The sequence below is a fragment of the Drosophila mauritiana genome, chromosome X (assembly GCF_004382145.1).
Source record: "Drosophila mauritiana strain mau12 chromosome X, ASM438214v1, whole genome shotgun sequence".
NCBI classification, from domain to species: Eukaryota; Metazoa; Arthropoda; class Insecta; order Diptera; family Drosophilidae; genus Drosophila; species Drosophila mauritiana.
Genome location: NC_046672.1, coordinates 12011919 through 12032998, shown reverse-complemented (window position 1 = coordinate 12032998; position 21080 = coordinate 12011919). Strand labels below are relative to the sequence as shown.

Genomic DNA, 21080 nt, shown 5'->3' with positions numbered 1-21080 from the left:
ATCATAATTTTTGTTAGTTAAAATCGAGTGGGTATGAAATCCCTTTTCAGTTCCTGCTTTTTCTGACCGTGTATTCTTGAGGGGGGAAACAAGCCATCGGAACGGGGGGCGTGGCCGGCCTCCATCTGTCTGTGAAACAGTGCATATCGAATGAGTTTCCGATAGTTATCTGCTTAAAAATCGATTAACCTATTTCCGATAACTACTGCAATGCGCATCCTGAAAGGGCCAGCTGCCAGTCAAGCATATTAACTGCTGTCCGTCTGTCGGTCGGTCTGTCTGTCTGGTCCGCTGTCTCTTTCGCACTGGGACTTGCTGTCCTGCTTCGATGCTCCTGCTGCTTTTGTTGTGATAGAAAGTGGCACATTTGTAAATCGCTGGGCAAACATTTATGCAACTTTATGGGCGGCGAATGCTGATGCTTTTGCTTTTGCTGCTGCTGCTGCTGCTGCGGTTGCACTTGTCACCGGCTCTCCCCTCTCTTTCCCGCCCGCCCCAGCCTCTCGCTCGCACTCGGCTGACACTGCGGTCGATTATCGGAACAGATATGACAGCTGCATGCAGATCGCTATGTGTGCCTCATACGCAAATGTGCAAATGTGCACTTAAAGCTGTCAGTCGTCAACACTTTTCACAGCCAAAAGTGGATAAGTTTAAAGCATAAAACTCGAGACATAAAAAGTTTGCTTTAAAATCTGTAATTACGTACGTATCCTTTGTGACTACTTAGGCATTAAAATATCCATAAAATTGTGCACCTCGAGATTTATTTCTCAAATAACTATAAACTATTTAAATAATTGCATTGATAAGTTTATTGGTTCGTCTGTATCAGAATACAATACAAATTATACAAATTACTCTTGCACGCAATCGCCGCAAACATCTTCCGTTGCGCTGCGCTCATAAGTAGGCAACGAAAAATATTCATTTTATTTTCCCAGCTTTTTGTGCTTATTTGCTCGAAGCCTGAAATCTTCCATCATCATTTGGGGCGGCGGGCGGTGGGAGGCGTGGCAAATGGAGACAGTATGTAAATCAAATTAAAGAGAACAACTCGTGAGGCTGACAAGGCAAACAAGCAAACGCAAGCTGTCTGCCTGTTAATTAACTGACAATGGGCCGCACATATTTGTATATAATTATACAGTTTCCTGAGTGTGCTCGCACATACACACACACATACATATATGCATACATATACGCATGCATATACAAGTGTATATATTTTAAAATACCCAAACAGCTGGCGCCCCTCAAACCGCAATTGCTGGCTAATTTTATGGCGAAACCCTTAATTAATAGAAAATTATTAAGCAAACACGAAGGGCGAAAAGTTTGACTGCAAAACCAAAATATATACGTATATAAAAATGAGGTAAATTAATTTTTGGTTCACCTGTTCCCCAGTCGGTATCTTAACCCCACAGTTTCTAAAACTATTCAACCATAAAGCGACCCCCAAGCACCCAAACACACACACACATCCACACACACCCACGCACACAAAAAGCTTTTTACACAAATGAGTTTATGGTGGTTAAGAAACAAGGGGCGCCACAAAAATTAATACATTATTTTTAAAAGATAAATTTCAAGCATGTGCTACTGCTGCTGCCACTGGCTGCCAACAATTAAATCAGTGAAATCCACACGCAGCAGCAGCTCCCCAAAAATGCCAACCACCCCCCACCCGAATCCACAAAATGTTCACAACTTTTCAACTTAAATTCATTTTGTGCCAAAAAAGGCGAGGGGCGTGGAGTGTGGAGTGCGGCGGGGGGAGCGATTGAGAGGGGGCTGCCATGTGCCAAGTGGCATCACATATATTTTTCCCGTGGTTTGTTGTAAATTTGTTTTCGTTCACTTGCAATCCTGTGACACCGCAACCCCATCAGCAACAACAACAGCAGGAACAACGGCGGCACCAACAACCTTGCCGCCCAAAATCCACCCACCAGCCACCCAAAAAGCACCCACCAAACAAGCCGCAGCTTTTAGCCAACTGTAAATCAGTGCCGCCGTCTCACGAGCAGCTGCTGCTGCTTCTTCTGCGTAGATAATAAATTAAACGCAGGGAGAAAGTGCGAAAATGGAGAGAGAGAGAGGGGGGCGGCCCGCGGAGAAAGTGCGCAGAGGAGCAGGCAAATAGGGGAAGAAATGAGTGGCTCGAATTGGTAATGAATGGCACTAGCAAAACAATCCGGGAAAAGTCCTGGATGATGATGGAGCAAGAATAAATAATGTTGCTAAAATACAAAAAAAAAAAATAAGTTATAAGGGCTAATTCTTGGTTTCACAACAACTTTGATTAGAGCTTTACAATTTAATATAATATATATACTATGGAAGGGATAAATTCTATTAAAGGCATCGCAGAATTTCCTCACTGGTTCGATTTTTGCATGACAATTGTTTTGTGATTTCCGGCCAACTTGTTTACCTGAAAATGTCATGGGAAAACAACGCAAATCACTCACAAAAACCCCTAACAAATTTCGGCACACGGACACAAAAAGGCTTCTTTTTGGTAGCTAAAGTTCAGCCACATAAATTTGAATGCCTTCGCGTAAGATTTATCAAAAAAAGAACAAGAAAACAACAGAAAAAAAAACAGTTGGCAGTTGGAAAACCCCCATCGGAAAAAGTGAGAAGAACCTGGCAGCCCAGATGTCGACGCACAGACGCTAAAAGTGTCCAAAAAGTTGTGCCAATGTTTCACTAGATAAAATGCCGGGGCACAGAGGCCACCACAGGAAAATTTACAGGAAGGGGGGTTTCAGCATGGCCGAAAGGTTGGGGCCAAAAATGGGTGAAAAAAGGGGGTGGTGACTCAGTTTTCCGAGCGGTTTTCTGGGGGATTTTAAGGTGGCTGAGGAGGCGTCGTCATCGTCGCCATTGCCGTCAACGGTTGGCGAGGGCTGACTGCCTGCCAACCGTCAACCCTTTTGTTTCAAATTAAAATTTACATATTTTAATGTGCAAAGTTTTTGCCAGGGCAAAACAACAGCAACAGCAACAACAACGATGTTGTTGGGTGGCCAAAAAGTGATGGTGGATGGGAGCGGGAGGGGCATGGAAAGCCAAAGGTTCGCCAGAGCAGAAAAGAGAAATGGGCAAAAAGAATTAAATTGACCTGTAAATATAATTTGGAAGGCAGCACAGCCAGGGACGGCACAAAACGTGTTTAATTATCAAGTTGTAAACAAAAAGCAAAATATATATATATAAAAAAAAAAGAGGAAAACATCAGGAAAAACAGGAATATAAAAGGACGAGCAAAAAGCACGAGGGGAAAAGCATCCTTCGGATGTGGCAAGTGCAACTTGCAAAAAAAGGGGAAAACATTAAAAAGCCATTTTAATATCTGTTGCCAATTCAGGTGAGATTTGCCAGGAAAAGCATAACTTTGGTCATAACTCGTACACGAGGAAATTGTTTTATTTTTCACCGAGCATTAGTTGGAAATTTATCAAAAATTAACTCGAAATGCAATTATACGCGTTTTTAAAGATTTTTAAGAAGTGCCTACTTTAACTAATGCTCATTAAATCTGTTTGCCGCTAAATCAGCAATAGTTAATTAAATTTTGGGTGCTTCCCAAGATTGTGGGCATATCCTTCAATCATGGATTTTCAATCGATCTGGCGGTTTTTCCGATGCCATCGAACTTTGAGGACTTGCGGATTCTAATTTGCTTGTCAATTGTGCAGGATGCACCCAACAGCAGTTGGTGCATTTATCAATTAACATTTTGAACCAGCCGAAGAATTTATACACATACATCATGTGCATACACTGAGAAAATTAATGAAAGGCACTTAGTAAATCTATATTTAATAAATTAATAAATATTAAAGCAGTAAATGAATACTTAAGAATTGAAAACATTAAAAGCTATCGATGTCTTGTACTTTAACAAGTTTCGATGGATCATATTGTCAATTGTTTTCTCAGTGTATGGACATGTAAGTATGTGTTTACCTAGGCCAATGCTCCGTGCTTCTTAGCTGGCCAAAGTGTGTGTGTGTGTGTGTAAGTTAACACCATTTAACGCTAATGTAATGCAAACACCTTGATGTATTTGCCTTGTTATAGCTTGTTTGTAGTTTGCACTTATGTATACACTGAACGAATATTTGCAAAGGTACGCGCATGTTTGTGTGCGTGTGTGTGTGTGCGAATGGGCTTGTGTATTTTTCATTAACTGTGTTGGCATTATCACAATGTCCGATGTTTTTAGCCAGAAGTTCTTACCTGCAAAGTACGCCAACATGGCGGTTAGGACGACGGATACGAATATTAAGGCGATGCTCAAGCATTTCCAGGAACATCGGTGCTGACAGCGTTTATCTATGTGAAACCTGTAAAAATACACATGGAGAAAAGAGTATGATGATGAGATAGCAGCGGTAAGCAAACTGAGCAATGCATTTGTAATTAACAAAAGGGGTGGGGTGGTGCGGGGCGGGGCATTAAGACCGCAAGACAGGAGTAAAGCCACTCGCCACCATCGCCTCCATGTCCTTTTTGTCCCCCACATACCCTGTACTCTGTCCTGCGGCTTTAGTCGCTTGACATATCACAAGGACCACAGAAACCATCCAACCAAACAAACACGATTCGCATAGAGCAAGTAAAATCAACGGAGAGCACGGAGAAAAATATACTAGTTTCGCAACAGAAAGGAAATTTAAGCTACAAAATAATAAGAAATAATGAGCAATACTTTACTTTACTTTACTTTACTTTACTTTACTTTAATTTGATCATTTGATCATTATTTATCAGTGAGACCAATGGAAGTGTATAAGGCAAGCAGCCAGTGTGACCATAAAGCGGCTGAACTGATCGTACACAAAATGACTATTTTTTAATAATAAGCAACTTGAAAGTAAGTTAAATTTTAATATTTTTCCCAATGCAAAAAACAAAAACGCTGCGTTACTACGCCAATGAGTTTGTCAACTGCTGGCAACAGCTGGCAACTTTTTTAATAAAGCCCCCCAACCGAAAAGGCAACGCATGCAAAATGATGCACAAGACCGAGGACAAGGACCACTGCTCCCAGCTCCCAGCTTCCAGGACAACCTGCCCCAATCTCGACCCAAAAAAAGGGTGTTAATCACACATACAGCCAGCCAACAAGTCTAAGCCGCCGCAGGCAGAGCTGTCAAGTCTTTCGGCGTGGTCGCCTCTAATTGCGTAAAAGTTGAGCGAAACGCTGACGGAGGGAGTTACGAAATTTCAATAGGGGAAATATGGGCAAAATGAAGAGGGGTAAGTGCTGGCGAAGGGGGCGTGGTCCCAGCTTAAAGAGAATTAACAATTCTTGAGTTGGCAACTTTCGAAAGTTGGCCCAGAATTGGGTTAGACTCAAAAGTGTCCGAGAGTCAGGCCTTCAAAGGTGATTCAACTCGGTGAAGGGGAAAAATAAAAAGCAACAGGGAAAAGAGTGGAAATCTCCCTCGGGGGAAAATTTCTTATGGAGTTAGGCACTAACTAGGAAACTCTGAACTGCACAAAAAAGTTTCTGCATCACTTTGAAATACTAACTAGACGAGTCTTTAAGGTCGTAAGTATCTCACAAGAAAACATCAACAAAATGTAAGATATTTAAAAGGAACAGAAAATTATAAAAACTATACGAATTAGGAAACTGTTATATAAAATGATATATTTTCATGATTGATGCCAAATGATCATGAATTACAGAGGCTTTAAGATCAAAATCTGTTCTATTCAGCAGAAGATCAGAGCATCCCCAATCATCCTTGGCATCCACAGCTACTTGACGGACGTGTCGAGTTTTCGATAATCAGAGGAAGCTTCTGTCGGATATCGTTGCAATCATTGCATGAAAGTCAGCGGCAACTTCGATGTGTAAGCTAAGCTACTTGGTTCACAAAAACTTTTCTGAATAATAAAATATAATCAAATAAATGTGAGAATTACCCTTAAATGTGCAGCACATCCTCGATTGCTGCGCGAGCGAAAAAGCCGCCTTCTCTTGAACAAAATCAGTTGACTGGAAAGTCATAACCAGTGCACCACCACTTTTCTCACTCAATTTGACGCTCATTCACTCGAGGAGTGTTCACTGTGACCCCCGGGGCGAAAGGTCCAGATATACACCATATTTTGGGGGGCACCCCTTTTTCCGCAGCTCCCACCACCACCACCACCACTATCACTATCACTGGTACTACCAATACTACTACATATCCGAATGGATGTCAACTTACCTGGATGGCGAATATGGCGAATAGTGCGGTGCATGCGCTGAGTGGGAATTACGCAACGGGAATCCGGGCATGACCAGCGGCTGTGAGCCGCTTATCTGGCAATTGCCACCGTTACCGCTCCCGGGCGGACCGACGCCCACCTGGGGTCCTCCACCGGCCACGCCCCCCGGTCCACCGCCCACGCCGCCGGGCATCGTGCCAGCGCCCATCGGCAGTCCAACGCCGCCGCGATCGATGCCACCATGGCCGATTGTGTTGCTGCCAGTTGACATACTCTGCGGCATCTGTTGTGGGTGGCCGCCCAGTCTGCAAAGAGGAGAGAATGCAAGGAAACTGGGTTATCCACTGGCTGTCAATTTTGGGGATGCACTCGAACCGAATTGTGCATGACACTTGATTACTTATGAATATAAATATAACTCCAAATTTTAAGGTTTACAATTCTAAGTAAACATACTAACTTAACTTTAGAAAAATCCACTGTTTTAGTCTGCACCACTAACATATTTTACAACTAAATTGCTAACTTTTACTTAAGTCATTTCATTTCGTTTTAGCTGAATACTTAATTTTGATATGTGTGTATGCATTTGGTATGCTTATGCATTCGTTTCCACCTGTTTCGCTCAGTGCACTTTGGCTTGTAATGCGGAAATTAAAACATGTGCAAAAGTTTTCGCCGCTCGCTGCTGCTTCTTCTGCGCGTTTGGCAATGTTACAATATTTAAATCGCATCCTCGTGGACAATGGCTTATTGTTGTTGCCGCGGCCCGCTGTTATTGTTATTATTATTTTTAACGGTTAAGTGATGCGGAAATTTTAAATTAAAAAACATAAATCAATGCATGTGTGCGCGCCGGCCATTGTATGGCGAATTGTGAACGGAGAATGGCGAATGGCGAATGGCGAAGGGCGAATGGGTTGCACGAAAAGCAACAATAAAAAAAGAGAAAAAAAATAGCAACCAAGCAATGTAAAAATAAAAATTACAACAAAAAATAACGACGAGTTTCATTATCCCCGACCGGCAGTCGGGCGAATTTTGTTGCTGTTTGTGTTTTATTATCGCTCAACATTAAGCGGAAATGCAGTCGCTGCTGCCATTTCTCGATAACTGCCGCCATTGTTGTAAATTCCTGTGCGCGCGTGTGTGTGTGTGTCGTCGGTGTGTGGTTGCCATTTTCAGCAGCCGCCCGCAAGTATGCAACAGAAATTACAACCTTTTCCAGCCGCCAAAGCAGAAACGCATTTTTGTCATAGATTTACACACACTGGCAAAGATAAAGCCACTCTCCACTAATTTCCTTCAACAGATTTAAAAAATATTCTTTTATGGCTTCGATATCTTTTTTTTTCTTTTGGTCAATAAATGCCACGTTGTTGTTGGCCAAGCAAATACCTTAAAGGCATAAAATGTTGTCTTTTCGGGAAAATGCCTTCAGGCCGCAATGTATTGTTTTTGGACAAATATTTTGATTTTCTGAGAGGTTATTCTTCACATTTGTTTTGTTTTCCTAACGAAAGACGAAGTCAATTATATGAACTACATGGCCTATAATTGGAACATCTTGCTTAAGTACTAAATGAAATATATATTTCTCAGATTTCAAACGAATTGTTTTAAATATTTCAACATTCTGACTTGCCCCACTTGCTTCAATTTGAGTTGATGCATACAACGTAATGGCACTGTCTAAACCGCATTTTAACCCATTTCGAGGAGCTTATCGCTGACCCACGATTATTTTTATAAATTCCCCGTCAAACCAACTTCATTGCCATTGTACCGAGCTCATCGTCACTTGCTGTTGCGTGTATTTGACATATCGCATTTGGCCCTATTCGTATCTCTTCGTTTTGCTTTTGGTTTGGCCCGCTTTGCCTTTTCAGAATCAGTTCATTTTTTTTCATTTTTTTTTTTTTGGTTTTTTGGCTGCGGCTCTCTGTCGTTTTGGTCGCCATTTTGGCTTTGTTATTTATGGCCATGTCAAGCGGTCGCCGGCTGGTCAAGCGTGTGCCACGCCCCCAGCCCCTAGCCCTCGTTCGCGGCGATTTGGCCTGCATTTGACATGCGGTTCCTGTGTGCGGGCTTCGTTTATTTGTATTTTATCTTTCCCCCTTTTTTTTCTCTCATTTCTCAATTGAAATTTTAACTCCGTCGAGTGAGATGGCCTTATGAATAGTGCCCAAAGTTCTGTATGATATTTCATATTCAAAATTTTAGAAAACGAAGACAAAAAAAAAAAACGAAATCAAAAATCAAGCTGCAAATTTACGAGTTTTTGCCACAAAAGTTACTAGATCAGTGTAATTTATAGCAGGAAAGGGACGGCACGAATGCAAAACAGAACAATGAATGGCACCCTGGGGTCGCCGGAGCGAAAGAGACGGCTGTGCCTGCCGGAAGAGAGACGGGAACAGAAAGCCGCTTACACCAGCAGGCACAAGACAAATGTGCCTCTCACTCTGTGCGTGTGTGTGTATTTGCGTGTGTATCTATGTGAGTTTGGGACAGCTTAGCAAATACTAAGCCAGCCAGCGAGCAGCGCAAGCTGTGCCTGTGATTTATTAGCAACAATAATAGAATTAAACAATTTAAATTAAGTTGTAGCCAAAAACCATAAACAGTCTGGCAGGCGGGCCTGCGGACTGTGCCCCACCATTCCCCCCATTCACTCAACACTCTCGCACACACGCAACGTTTTGTTCCCACTAAGTTTGATACCCTCGAAAGTCAGGGTTATATAGTTGACAAGGCAATACGCCTGAGTAAGTTGCAAGTTATTGTTTAGTTATCAAAATTCTAAGGTATTTAAAGAAATCCAGTCAAAGGTAAGAAAGTAGGACTTGATGACGTCTATAATGAATATATGTAAACAATTTTAGATAGCAAGGATTTTATTTATTTATTTAATGATTAAAAGCAAACAGACTAGGAAATGTATTTTTATGAGCTTTATTTATTTGGGAAATAATATAATTTCCAACAGTAACCCTCTAGCCGAAGTAATATCATGTTCGTGGTGCCAAATTCGACTGAAATTCCTTGACCAGCAGGCGACTGAGCAGCAGCGGAAGCTCAGCTGGGGGGAAAGTTGGGAAAGCGGTGGGCAAATGGAGGGGGGCATGGCCAAGAGGGGTGGGGGGAGCCAACTTGGTCGCGCTGCTGGCGGGGCATTACAAATGCTTCCTGTGCATACATTTGGCAGCAGTTTGTGTGTGCCCATTCCGCTTTTCCACATCGTGTGTATATTGTTGCCATTATTATTGCCGTTGACCAGCCGCAGCAGCAGTTCCACTTTCGCCCCACTTTTCTCCATTCCAGCTGCACCCCCCTTCCCCCCAGGCAACGCTACTTTCCACCACCACTACCATGACACTCGACGAAAGTTGTGCACACGCAATATGGAGTGGTGCAAAAAGAGCGCACAAAAATGTTGCATACTTTTAAGTGCAGCGCATTTTGTAACTCAAAATGGCAGTTCGTTGCTGAATGCATGTGAGTTTGCGAGTGTGTGTGTGTGTGCGTGTGTGTGTGTGTGAGCGCGTGTGCTTGATTGTTTAATTTAATTTGGATTTAAAAGCAACGCATAACAAAGATTGCTAGCAATTATTTTTTGCCCGACGCTCTTGTTATTCAATCAAATAATATTCATTTCATTTGCAATCAACAACAGCAGCAGAAGCAGCTGCAGAAAAACTTTTGCTTTTATTAAATTTTGTTTCTGTTTATTCCGCTTTGTGATAATAAATACTGTTTTTGCACTGTCCGTGGGGAAAACAACTGAGAGATGGCGATAGTTTGCGTGAAAGGGACATAAATCCAATGGGGACAAACTGAGCAGAAAAAAAACAAAATAGTATATATAAATGCAGTTGGGAACAGCATTTGAGAATGAATTGAAGGACTGACTACTTTATGCTATCGTCATAAACTGAAAACCTGCCATTAATGGTATTGTATTGGCACATTTCGTATTTTATAGAAGTATCAGTATCACTGATTAAACCATCAAAGCCAACAGTGCGAAACATAGTAGTTTTCCTCCAAAGGATTTAAACGTAAGAATAAATAACTGGCATGAATATTTTATTACTTTTTGCATTTTTAAAAATTGTTGTCTTAGATCTGCCAACATTAAGTGGAATATTTCCCCTCGACGGAAGCTGTTAAATAAATTTGTTTAATTTCCCTCGTTTTCCCATGACTTTTTCCAATTTTTCTAGCATTTTCCGTCATTCGACTTTTCGTCCATTTTAGTTGGTTTTCTCCTACAAAAACGATCGAGCCTCGAGGCTATTGAACAGTTTGTGCAAAGTTTTCAATGGGCCACCCACACACACACATACATCCATTTATAGAGTGGAAGTGGAACAAAACTATGAATTTAGTTTTTCTGGCATTGTTGGGTTAACGCTGCCCCTTTAACCCTTGGCTACCCCGCCATCAGTTTCGTGCCGCACAAAGCGAAAACTAACAAAAACGCCCACCAAAAACGTGATTTTCGCCAAATTTCACAAAAACACACACACACACAGTACCGCACAGAATATTGAAGAGGCGAAAGAGAGGGCACGAGAGGCGCAGAACGAGATAGCAAGAGGCGGCACCGAAGAAAAATCCCAACGAAATTACACGCTGTGTGTGAAGCGCTGAAAACGTGCTAGAAAAATGAAGCGCGAAATCAATAATAACACACAATAAAAAGGGACAGCATCGGCGTGAAAGAGATAGCCCTACTGCTAGCGAAAGAGACAGAGAGCTGGGGAAAAAAATAGGTGAACAACAAACTGTGGCAAAAGGCTACGTGCAACATTATCATCGGCAACTGCAACCAAATCAGAGCAATTGCATTGTCCTGTCACGCATGCGAAAATAGCTAGAATTTGCCAAGGCAAAAACACAGATTTCTTCCAGCGAAAAGTGTCAAATAATTGTTGGAAATAATGGATTCGATTTGTTGAAGTTTAAGTAGGGTATAAAAGGAAAAACCCAGTACAGAAAAATGTGCAAGCAAATCATAAGAAAATGCAAATTCATAAATAAAACCTAAATTGTAATATTGAAATAATATTCTTTTTTATTCAAAAGGTTTTTAGTTTTTTGTACCTCAAACTGCCTTTTTGGACATGTATCCATCTAGTTTTATGGAAAAACAATTTTGCCGACTTAATACCAATCCCGCTCGACTTTAAAATGTTTTCAACAACAATTTTTTTTTTCTAGCCTCAACCGCTTTTCCTTTGAGCATAATTTTCTTTTCTTCCTGTCTGAGACAAAAGGCAGCGAGATGAAAAACAAAGGGAAAATCGCAACGATGGAGCAGACAAAGAAAGTTTTGGGGGAACATTTGGCGGTGGTGCGCGGGAAAGCGGGAAAGTGTGGGTGGTGGCACGGGGTGGTGGGGCAAATCAATTTAATTAGTTTCTGACTTTCATTTACAAATTATGCATAAATCTGTAGACAGCGCCCCAGAGACCATAAATTAAGCGCCAGCGCCAAACTCAAACTCTTGGTCAAAAATAAAAGAAGCAGAGAAAGAAGAAGCAGAAGCCGGCGAAAAAAAAGGCGAACGGGCGAAAGAAAGAGAAAAACTTTTACGGAAAACACAACACAAACAACAACAAAACTTGTATCTAACTACAGCAGACGAAGAAAATGGGAGGAAAAACGAGGGTTGGACGCAAAATTAATTTGCGCTTTTATTAAATTTTCTTTTGCCGCTCTTCGCAGGACGCGAAGGACGTCGAAGGGATCGGTGGGCGGCAGGGAGGCAGGTAATCACGCCCACAGGGGAAAATACACACACACACACACACACCCACACTCGCACGCGTATGAGCAATTTTTATCGAGCGTAAGAGCAACAAGCGAATAAAGGAGCAAAAGGATATCCAAAGCGCAGGAGATACAGGGGCGGAGGAAAAGCGGCCGAGAGGGGTGGAAAAAGCGGGTGGTGCTGCTGCTGCTGCCGTCAAACAAAAATGCAACCCCTTGAACAATTTTTTATACACGATTTATTTCCATTTTCTGATATCCCTTTTTTTTGCACAATTTTCTTTTGAGCAGTGTTTTGGAGGGCAAAATGCCCCTCAAATTTTCCATGCTCCAATGCACGCAATATAATCAAGGGGGGCACATGGAAATTATTACACAGAAATCTCCCCAAAGATCAATCACTAAAATGATTTATTAAAAACTATATTGAAAGCACAACTTCTATGAGTTTTAGTATAAATTCTAATTATTAGAATGTAACAAGAAAATATTATTTCCCCTTTTTGCCAATTTCTTTCCATTTTTTTAGGGGTAAAATCTCAGCTTGCAGCTAATATTTAATTAACAATCTCATAAATCCCCACCGGCAAAGTCTTGTGCATTTTCCCCCATTTTATTGCCACATTTCTCTCCCACTTAAGACCCTCAACAAATTGCAAGTTCGCGACTAAGCCGTAAGGTAAATGATCTAAAAATGGCAACTAAGTGGGGTGTGTGTTACCCCACCCCCGCCCCCCTTTTTTGTTTCACCGTCGAGTGGGAATATATATCAGTTACGCGCTCTCATGGCAGATGATTCTGCAAAATACGAAAATAAAAAAAAATATATAAAAAAAAGTGAAATGGTAAAGAGAAAACCCCGGCCTTAACCCTCCGCTGGCCCCGTGGGTGAAGTCGGGCGACTAATAACACCCCGAGGGAGCAGCCAGTCGCCTGGGGGCGTGGCCATGGACGTGGGCGTAGGGGGGCGGAGGTTGGCGGCGACGGCCAATGATCAAAGAATTTTTTCCACTGCACTCTGGTTCATCCTTTTGATTCTTTTTTTTTCCTTCTGGTTTGCCCGCGAGTTGCCATGCTAAATTTTTGTTATGACGGCGGAATTAATATTATTAAGGGTCGCGCAGACCGCTTGGTCCTTTTCCCCTCTGTACGTGTGTGTGTGTGTCTGTTTTCTTTTTTGCAGCCGTTGAGTTGATAATTTCGCGATGGCACACCAGCAAGGAAGGAAAAAAAAGAAGGGGGAAATTTTCCACGACGTCATTATCAGCAAATGCCGCACGCCGCTTTGTTTGACAAAGGCGGCACCACCCACCCAGCCAACCGCCCAACCCACCCATCATTTTCGCTGTTTATGGGCCCTTATTAAATATTTACAGTTTTGGCAAGTTTGAAAAGCGCCTTTAATTGCTGTCACTTCTAGATTAATTATTTACACAACCCACAGACACACACACATTGCCGCTTGTTTATACCCTCTGAGAATAAATTGAATGAATTTAATTAGAGTTGGTGGTTTCGTGCAGTTTAACTAGGGAATAAATAATCCATTAAAGTGTCGTATTTTTTGTGAATATTTTAGAAAAAGCTTAGCTGGCTAAACAAATTATATGTGTGTTGGTTAAATTCCAAATGTTTAATACATTTATAGATATTAATATCGTTTTCAAATGCTATATTTATTTTCGATTGTATGCTTATCATGTGTATCACATCTTCCTCCTGCACACAATCATTCACTTTTTGTAGCATAAACTAAAGGTAGTTAGAAACAAACTAAATTAAAGTTTCCTGCTGCACGAACTCCTATGCAATTTCCTCCTCCATCCGAGAGCATTCTCGAGTCGACGTATTCCAATTTCCCCTATTTTACCTTTTGCCGGCTCTGCATTTGTCTGTCAGCGAGTGAAAATCGGGAAAGCGAAAAGTGTGGGTAAAAATGAGGAATGGAAATGGGGGAAAAACGGCCTGAAAAGCGTCGCGCGATAAGCGCCTCAAACATTTTTCCAAGCGCTTATTAATTGTGTTTGTCGAGTGACGACGGCTGCTTGAGCCTGTGCAAAAAGGATACGTAGGTAACGAGGGTGTTTGCCAAAGGATTATGCAGCGATGTCGCCGACGCGGCGCTCCAAGGCAAACACACTTCACGCCGGCGGAAGGAATGGAATGGAATGGAAATGAAAAGGAGCGGAGAGGAGAGGCAAGCAAAAGAGAAAAACCTTGGGAAAAGCGGCTGGAGTTTAGTTGAGCTTCTGCCATACTGCCACCTGCTGGGCGGCAGGCGAGAAAGATTTTTAATATTTGCCAGAAGTGTGGCAATAAAATCAATCGAGCTAATAACGGATATTGCCGCAGGAAGAAAGGCGGAAAAACGCAGGACACAAATTCGGGAAATCGAAAAACGCAGCGGGTCATCGGCCGGCGAGCACGTGGCCTCCTCCCTCCCCCTTCTATAATATATATATATATATATATAAATATATATAGACGCTATGCCTGAGTTGCGATTTGAAATGGCATAAATTGAATTAGACGCCCGGTTTTCGGGGATTCCTGCAGCTGCAAGTGCAGCGAAAAGTCACCACCACCAGCAGCAGCATCCCCGAAATTTCGCAACACCCTCACATTTTGACCATAAAGCAAAGTAATATGCTCGCCCATCTGGCTAATAATCAAATCAATGGGCGTGGTCATATTTTTCGATTGCCAACACAGCCCGCTTTTTTATTTCCGGTCCATCAATTATCGAAGGTCCTGCAACGCGACGAGAGATTTCTTTCAAGAGATATCGAAATGGTTACAAGTCAACCAATTGTAGTTATATTAGCCATATGAGTTCATATAGTCGCTATGGGATAGGCGAACCTTTTATCGCGACGAGCAACGTGCAATTAAATAATCTGGAAACTGCCCTTCGTAAGCATATTAATTTTCTGCCATTTCATAACGCCGCTGATGATCTTCTGGGGTCCAGTGACCGCCCTCAAGTTAATTTGCAACATAATCTTTTAATCTGGTTTTTGTGTCAAGCGCAGACCAATGAACATTGCCAGGGCTATAACGGTTGGTGGGTGGGTTGCTGACGGGATGGCTTTCCCATTTCCCACTTACCATTTCCCATTCACCATTTCCCCCGAAAAGGAAAACCCACCCCATATCGACAGGGCCATTCAACCCTTGATGATGGCGAACGGTGGATGGGATTTATGAAAAATTCATTAGTTCCGTGTGCGCTTCGCATCTATGGGATGACATATGAACCTAATGACGCCCCAGGCACCCACACACACACACACACACACACACAGCTCGCAGGACATTGTCCACTTGATGGTCGAGAACAACAACAACAGCAAGAAGAAGAAGAAAAAATCGGAAATATGAGCAATGCATTAGCCAATAAATACATCCGCCGTAGCACATTAATCCGATCCAAAAATCGCATTGTCTGCTAACGACTGGTAACTTTTTTTGGGGATTTTGATTTTTGCATTTCCTGGTCTTTTTCATTTCTGGAGGCCAACAGGAAGAACCCTTGACTTGTGTTACAATCCTTTAAAGAATTTATTGCTTTAAAACGATCAGTAACTGAGCTGCCATAAGTAATTATAATGTATAGCGTTACTTCAAATTGAAATACAGCTGTATATATTGGGTTTCAATCTACAGAATGATTGTGTTACTTTGCTAAAAATAGGCCTACACAAAGTTCAGTATTCCTTGCCGAATTAACACATTTTGCAAACTCGATTCGAACGGATGATATATTGTTGTTTGTTTCTATGCTTTTTCCGGTATTTTTTTTTTTTTTGATCAACCTGAATTACTTTAATCTCAATGTAATTTTTGTGTGCGCAATTTTCTTCTTTTTGCGGCCTTTTTTCGGCGGGTCGCTTATCAATGAGCAACAAAAACGAGCTCAGGAGCATCAAAAAGGAAGAAAAATGTATGTGTGTGTGTGTGTGTGTGCGGCACACATATCAGCATAAGTCAGGCAGGATGCGGATATACATGTGTACATGTGAGTATCAGTGTGTAGCCGAAATTCATCAAAATCCAATCAATCTCTCATTTAAACATTTTCATTTCGGCTCGTTGCGTTGCGCGGCATTCGCATTGAATGGAAATCCATACAAAGGACCACGAGGAGCGGTCCAAAAAAAATAAAAAAAAAGCTGGGAAAATGGCAAAACAAAGGGTGCGGGGAGTGGGGTGGCGGTAAGGAGGAAAATCCGCAGTAAAGCGCAAATATTTGCGCGTATAAATGGGGATGATGATAGATGGAAAACCAAAAGGCAGGAAGAGTAAAAAAAAATGTAAGAAAAACAAAAAAAAAGGAAATCGCAAAATAGGGACAAAAAATCACTTCTGCCGAAGCCGGGATATTTTCCAATCAGATAAAACTGTTGAAATCCAAACTGAAGTAAAACATATTTCCCAGCTGCTTTAAACTTTGATCCACAGATCTTGTCAATTAGAAAGCTCAAATATTACACACATACATATATATATATATACGGAACGGAAGTGAAAATTAGCAAACGAGTAAAATGTTTTGCCGAAACTAATAGAGAGGACAGATGGTTTCGGGTCAAAAGGAAAAGTGGGTGGCCCACTTCTGCCCACAATCATCTAAATTAGTTGGCAAATGCGAAGGGAAACGCTATAAATAAACAAAAGCCACAAACAACAGAGCGAACTGAAAGCGAAACTTGAAATTAATTCCGAACGGGAGCTGAGGACCATGCTCATCTGCAAGTTGGTATTTGGAATTTGGAATTTGGAATCTGGGCGCAAGTGGCCGCCCACTGAAGCGAATGATGAGCCTGTATAAATATCCGGGTACAGGCCAACTGGAGGGGCATAAATCATATGGCCCAAATACAAATTTTATGACGCATCCCCAAACAATTTCCTCCGCTTTTCGCCGCCGCCATCTCCTTGTGCCTTTTTTCATTTCTCATTTGAGAAATGCCAAGGCAAACAGGCAGCGCGTTGGGAGCTGGTAGCTGGTAGCTGGGTGTTTTCAGGAGAAAGTCCTGCGAGAAAAGCGGGCGGCCAAGACTCTCTGTTTGCCGCCTTTGCATTTAAAGCTTAATCCCAGCCAAGGAAAGCATGAATTTATAATTAAAAGTAAATTAAAAGTAAATAAAAACGAAGAACCCACGAACAACAAGAACAACCAGAACAGAACCCCAAAAACCTTATCCCAGGAAACCAGCAAATTGGTTTGGGTTCGTATAGCCCTCTGCAGCCCTTCAGATACAAGATACAAAATAATATTTGACCAAGACGAGAAACGAAGGCAGCGCGCCGAGCACAAAGCCAACCGTCTAAAAATAGGTTTTTATGTTTAATAAATAGCTAAATACTAAAGTATGCTGTAAGCCAGTGAAAGTCTAAGTAAGGCTGAAAAACTTAGAAATCTATACAATGGTCTTTACCTATATGAAACTTTCAACTGATATATTTTTTAAATACTTTATCCTATGCAAGAAAATACGAACTTTTTTGCAAGTAAAAAGGGGAGAAAACCTAAAAAGTTTCCTCGAGCACACTAAAAGCAAGTTGAAGTACAATCCCACAATCTCTCCCCAAAATCAAATTGGTGTCAACGCATAATCAGATGCTGACCCCCCTTGCAGCTGACACATCCCCCCCCCCATCTCTCTGCCCCCCTCTACTGCCATGTCTTTCGACAAATTTGAATATCTAACAAGGATGAGGAGCAACATTAGCAAAAGACGAGAAAAGAAGCCGGAGGAAAATGGCGCCCAAAGTAGGTTAATGTGCGTCGATGTCGATAAAAATATATATTGAGAGTAGGACATCTACATACACTGTTTTATTTTCTATTGTTGCATACATAAAATACGAAAATAAAACTGAATCAATATCAGTTTTGAAAGCCCGTTTCAAAATCTGGTTTTTAGATTTTATTTAAGCTTTTACTAAAATTTATTGTTGAAACATTTACCTAAAATATCAGCTAGTATTTTAACATTTTATTGTAATTTGCTATTTTTTTTCTCAGTGCCTTTGCATATTTATCAAAAAGTAAGCTTCAATCTGCCGATGTCTAGGCAGGCGAAATTTAAAATTCTAATTGCTCAACTGGGATGTGTGTGCGTGTCGTCTCCTTTCCAGACGGAATGAATAAAACATTAAATCGGATTATAGAATTTTTGCATTTCTTGAAATTAACATGTTTATCCTGGCCCAGAAAAACGAGTGATTCAGGGGGAGAAAATACAGACAGAATTTCCCATTGAACTGCCATTCAAAATCCCCCGCCCCCGTCCACAGAAAAACCGCACTCAAAGTGTTCGGCAAACATTTCCACTTGGCAACTTCTTGGCATTTCCCATCGACACATCGCATGCAAATTGCACAAAACCAACAAAAAAAAAAAAAAAAGAAAAAAATCGGGTGAGAATCGGGCTGGGAAAAGTGGGTGGGCCACTCAACGGTAGCAATTAAAACAGACATTCGGAGCAAGTGGGCGTGGCCTAATAGGGTTAAGCATTATCTCGAGGTGTGGGAAAAAGTTTTGGCAAGGCGATAAGAGATCGATGAGAATGCAATCAGCCCGAAGAGAAGAACGTTGGCAAATCGGGCAAGTGCAATAAACTTTTACGACGAGTGGCAAGTGTCAATCTAAATGCTGTGCAAGAATTAGAAGTTTGCGAAATCTTTAAGGCGCTAACTGCACTGAGATACATTGCGATTAGATATTTTACCTTATATGTGCAAATCTCAGTTTAAAATCAAATCTTCAGCTTTGATTTCGAGCAGATAATATCTGACCTACCTCGAATTTCAAAAGAACTTCCCCAAATATACATCCCTTCATCATCATCATCATCATCGTCGTGGGTTTGGCATCCATTTGAAGTGCCATAATGGGATTAGTGTCTTAGCTATAGGGTTTTCGATTCGGCATTTTCAGATTCCAGATTGGGCTGATAATATGTTGGCTTGGAGGGTTCCGGTTTTTTTTGTATCTTTGTATCTCTGAGTTGAGCGCCCAGCTGTCGTTATGCGAAGTATGATATTGTGATGAGGGTGCAACAGTTGCCGGGATCGCGGCCCGTAATTAAGTTGAAAGACTTTCGGGCGATAATTACAGGTTGAGCGCGCTGCACGCACAACAATACACGGCGAAAAAAAAGGGGGCATCATATTTATTATTATTATTATTCCAAAGGCATTCACGTAGTGATGGAAGTTTTCAGCTGATACATGCCACAAGATACATATTTCCCCCGTGCACCGCCGATCGGGAAACTACACCTTGGGCACTTATGACGCAACCTCCATCGACACTCCATCGACATGGCCGCATGACAAATAGCCAAATAACCACTTCCCGAACTGCCGGCGCACTCAGTGACTTGTGACTGGCATGTGTAATTAGCCTGTCAACGTTTGCACCACCGCCACCAACATCGCCACCACCATCACCATCACCATTCCCGTTTTCCCACCTTACACCCAAGCCCAAACCCATCCCACCGCCACCCACTTTTTGGAGCATTGTAATGCGGTGGTGCGAGCAATGATGACGACGCCAACTGCAGGCGATGGCAAACATTATTTGATTGCCGAAAATGCAAATTGTCGAAGCCATTAACAGTTGCTGATGTGGCCGCAACACAACATTCACAACACAGCATTCCCAGCATCTCACATCCATCCAGCAGTTGCAAGATGAGCAGGACTTGTGCAATATGTTGCTGCATTCCGGTTTACCAAGACAGGAAGTCATAGAAAGTCTGGCGGAATTGAATCTAATTTCATTGAGACGGAGTAAAAAAAAGTAAGAGAAATGTATGCCATATAGGCTTTATATGATAGATAGATGTAACATAATATATATCACATGGACCTATCAATGGACTGCTGACACAAGGGACTGCCACAAGGTGTTTACCCATGCCCACTTTTTCCAGCGCCTTTCTATCCCATACGTATTTGTCACGATCCTTATCGCAGGAGTGTCCTTGTTGTTGTCCCGGCTCCTTCTAATTTCTAATTATGTGGCCCATCCTGAGCGGTGCCAGCTTGCATATCAATGCGATATCAAGATGCGATTTATGCGCCTTGCTCACCACGAAGACACCCTTGTACATATATACATGTATGTATATATGTATATCCTCTGACTTGGCGTGTGCATGAAAAAGTCATTAAAATGTAATAAATTAGGCCACAGGCAAAGAAGCCGCTCTGAAGAAAATGGTGAATCACAGATGAATCAGGGTGCCCACCACCAACTCATCCCATTTGTTTTCCTTCCTTCTTTTCCTTTTCCTCTGCCGGCAGAGTTGCCACCCCACCCGAGTTTCAGTCCCAGATGAAAAGTGTATTAAATTGATTTCACTTGATTTTCCCGCTTGTACTTTATTTATTTTGTTAGAAGGGTGGCGCGGAGGGTCCAGTGTCCTGATGGATGGGTCTTTCTACACCCCCGACTCCTCCATTTCTGCCCTCTTCGCCTGTGTGTGTGTGTATATTCATTTCGCATTATTGCAAACTCCACACGAGGCGAGCGTAATACATTTTTCCTTCATGCCACACCTCCTAATTTAATTTTTTTTTTTTGTTGGCCTGTGCCTTTGTGGATAATGAATATCACGCGCTGCTTATTAAACCTTACGCATCGCTGCGAATCTAATAGAAAAAGTCAAAGAAGGAGCAGGAAGAAGAGCTGCACAGCAAAAAAAGTAATGCTACTTTAAATGTAACTAAAGGATATTGGCAGTTGACTATTAAATAGTGTTCTTCAAGTTTAGTATTTAAAAATGTTAGATTGGAGACTCAGAGTTGGACTGTTCTTTTTTTTAATTAGTAAAAAATTATTAGTTTTGGCTAGCTTTTTTTGGGACTGAATGCAGTATTATTTACGATATCGCATTGATTAGCCGATAAGTTTCTTGCTGTGTAGGGAGAGGAGGCTTTTTCGGTTGGCTTACAAAACGTGCCAGTTGGGAATTTAAGCAAAAATATCAAAATGAAGCCGATGAAAGCAAACAGAGCGAGAAAGAGAGAGCACGATG

General features: G+C 41.8%; 1 protein-coding gene across 3 annotated transcripts in view; it reads right to left on the bottom strand.

Moving 5' to 3' along the window:
- Positions 1 to 21080, bottom strand: part of LOC117148735 (teneurin-a) — a 126923-nt gene that overhangs the window by 51709 nt on the left and 54134 nt on the right. For all 3 annotated transcript variants that reach the window (XM_033316304.1, XM_033316303.1, XM_033316305.1), the window contains exons 4-5: positions 6246 to 6551; positions 4258 to 4364 (exon numbers count right to left, since the gene is read on the bottom strand). In XM_033316304.1, coding sequence (XP_033172195.1) covers positions 4258 to 4364; positions 6246 to 6551 — 413 coding nt within the window. The remainder of the gene's footprint in view (positions 1 to 4257; positions 4365 to 6245; positions 6552 to 21080) is intronic.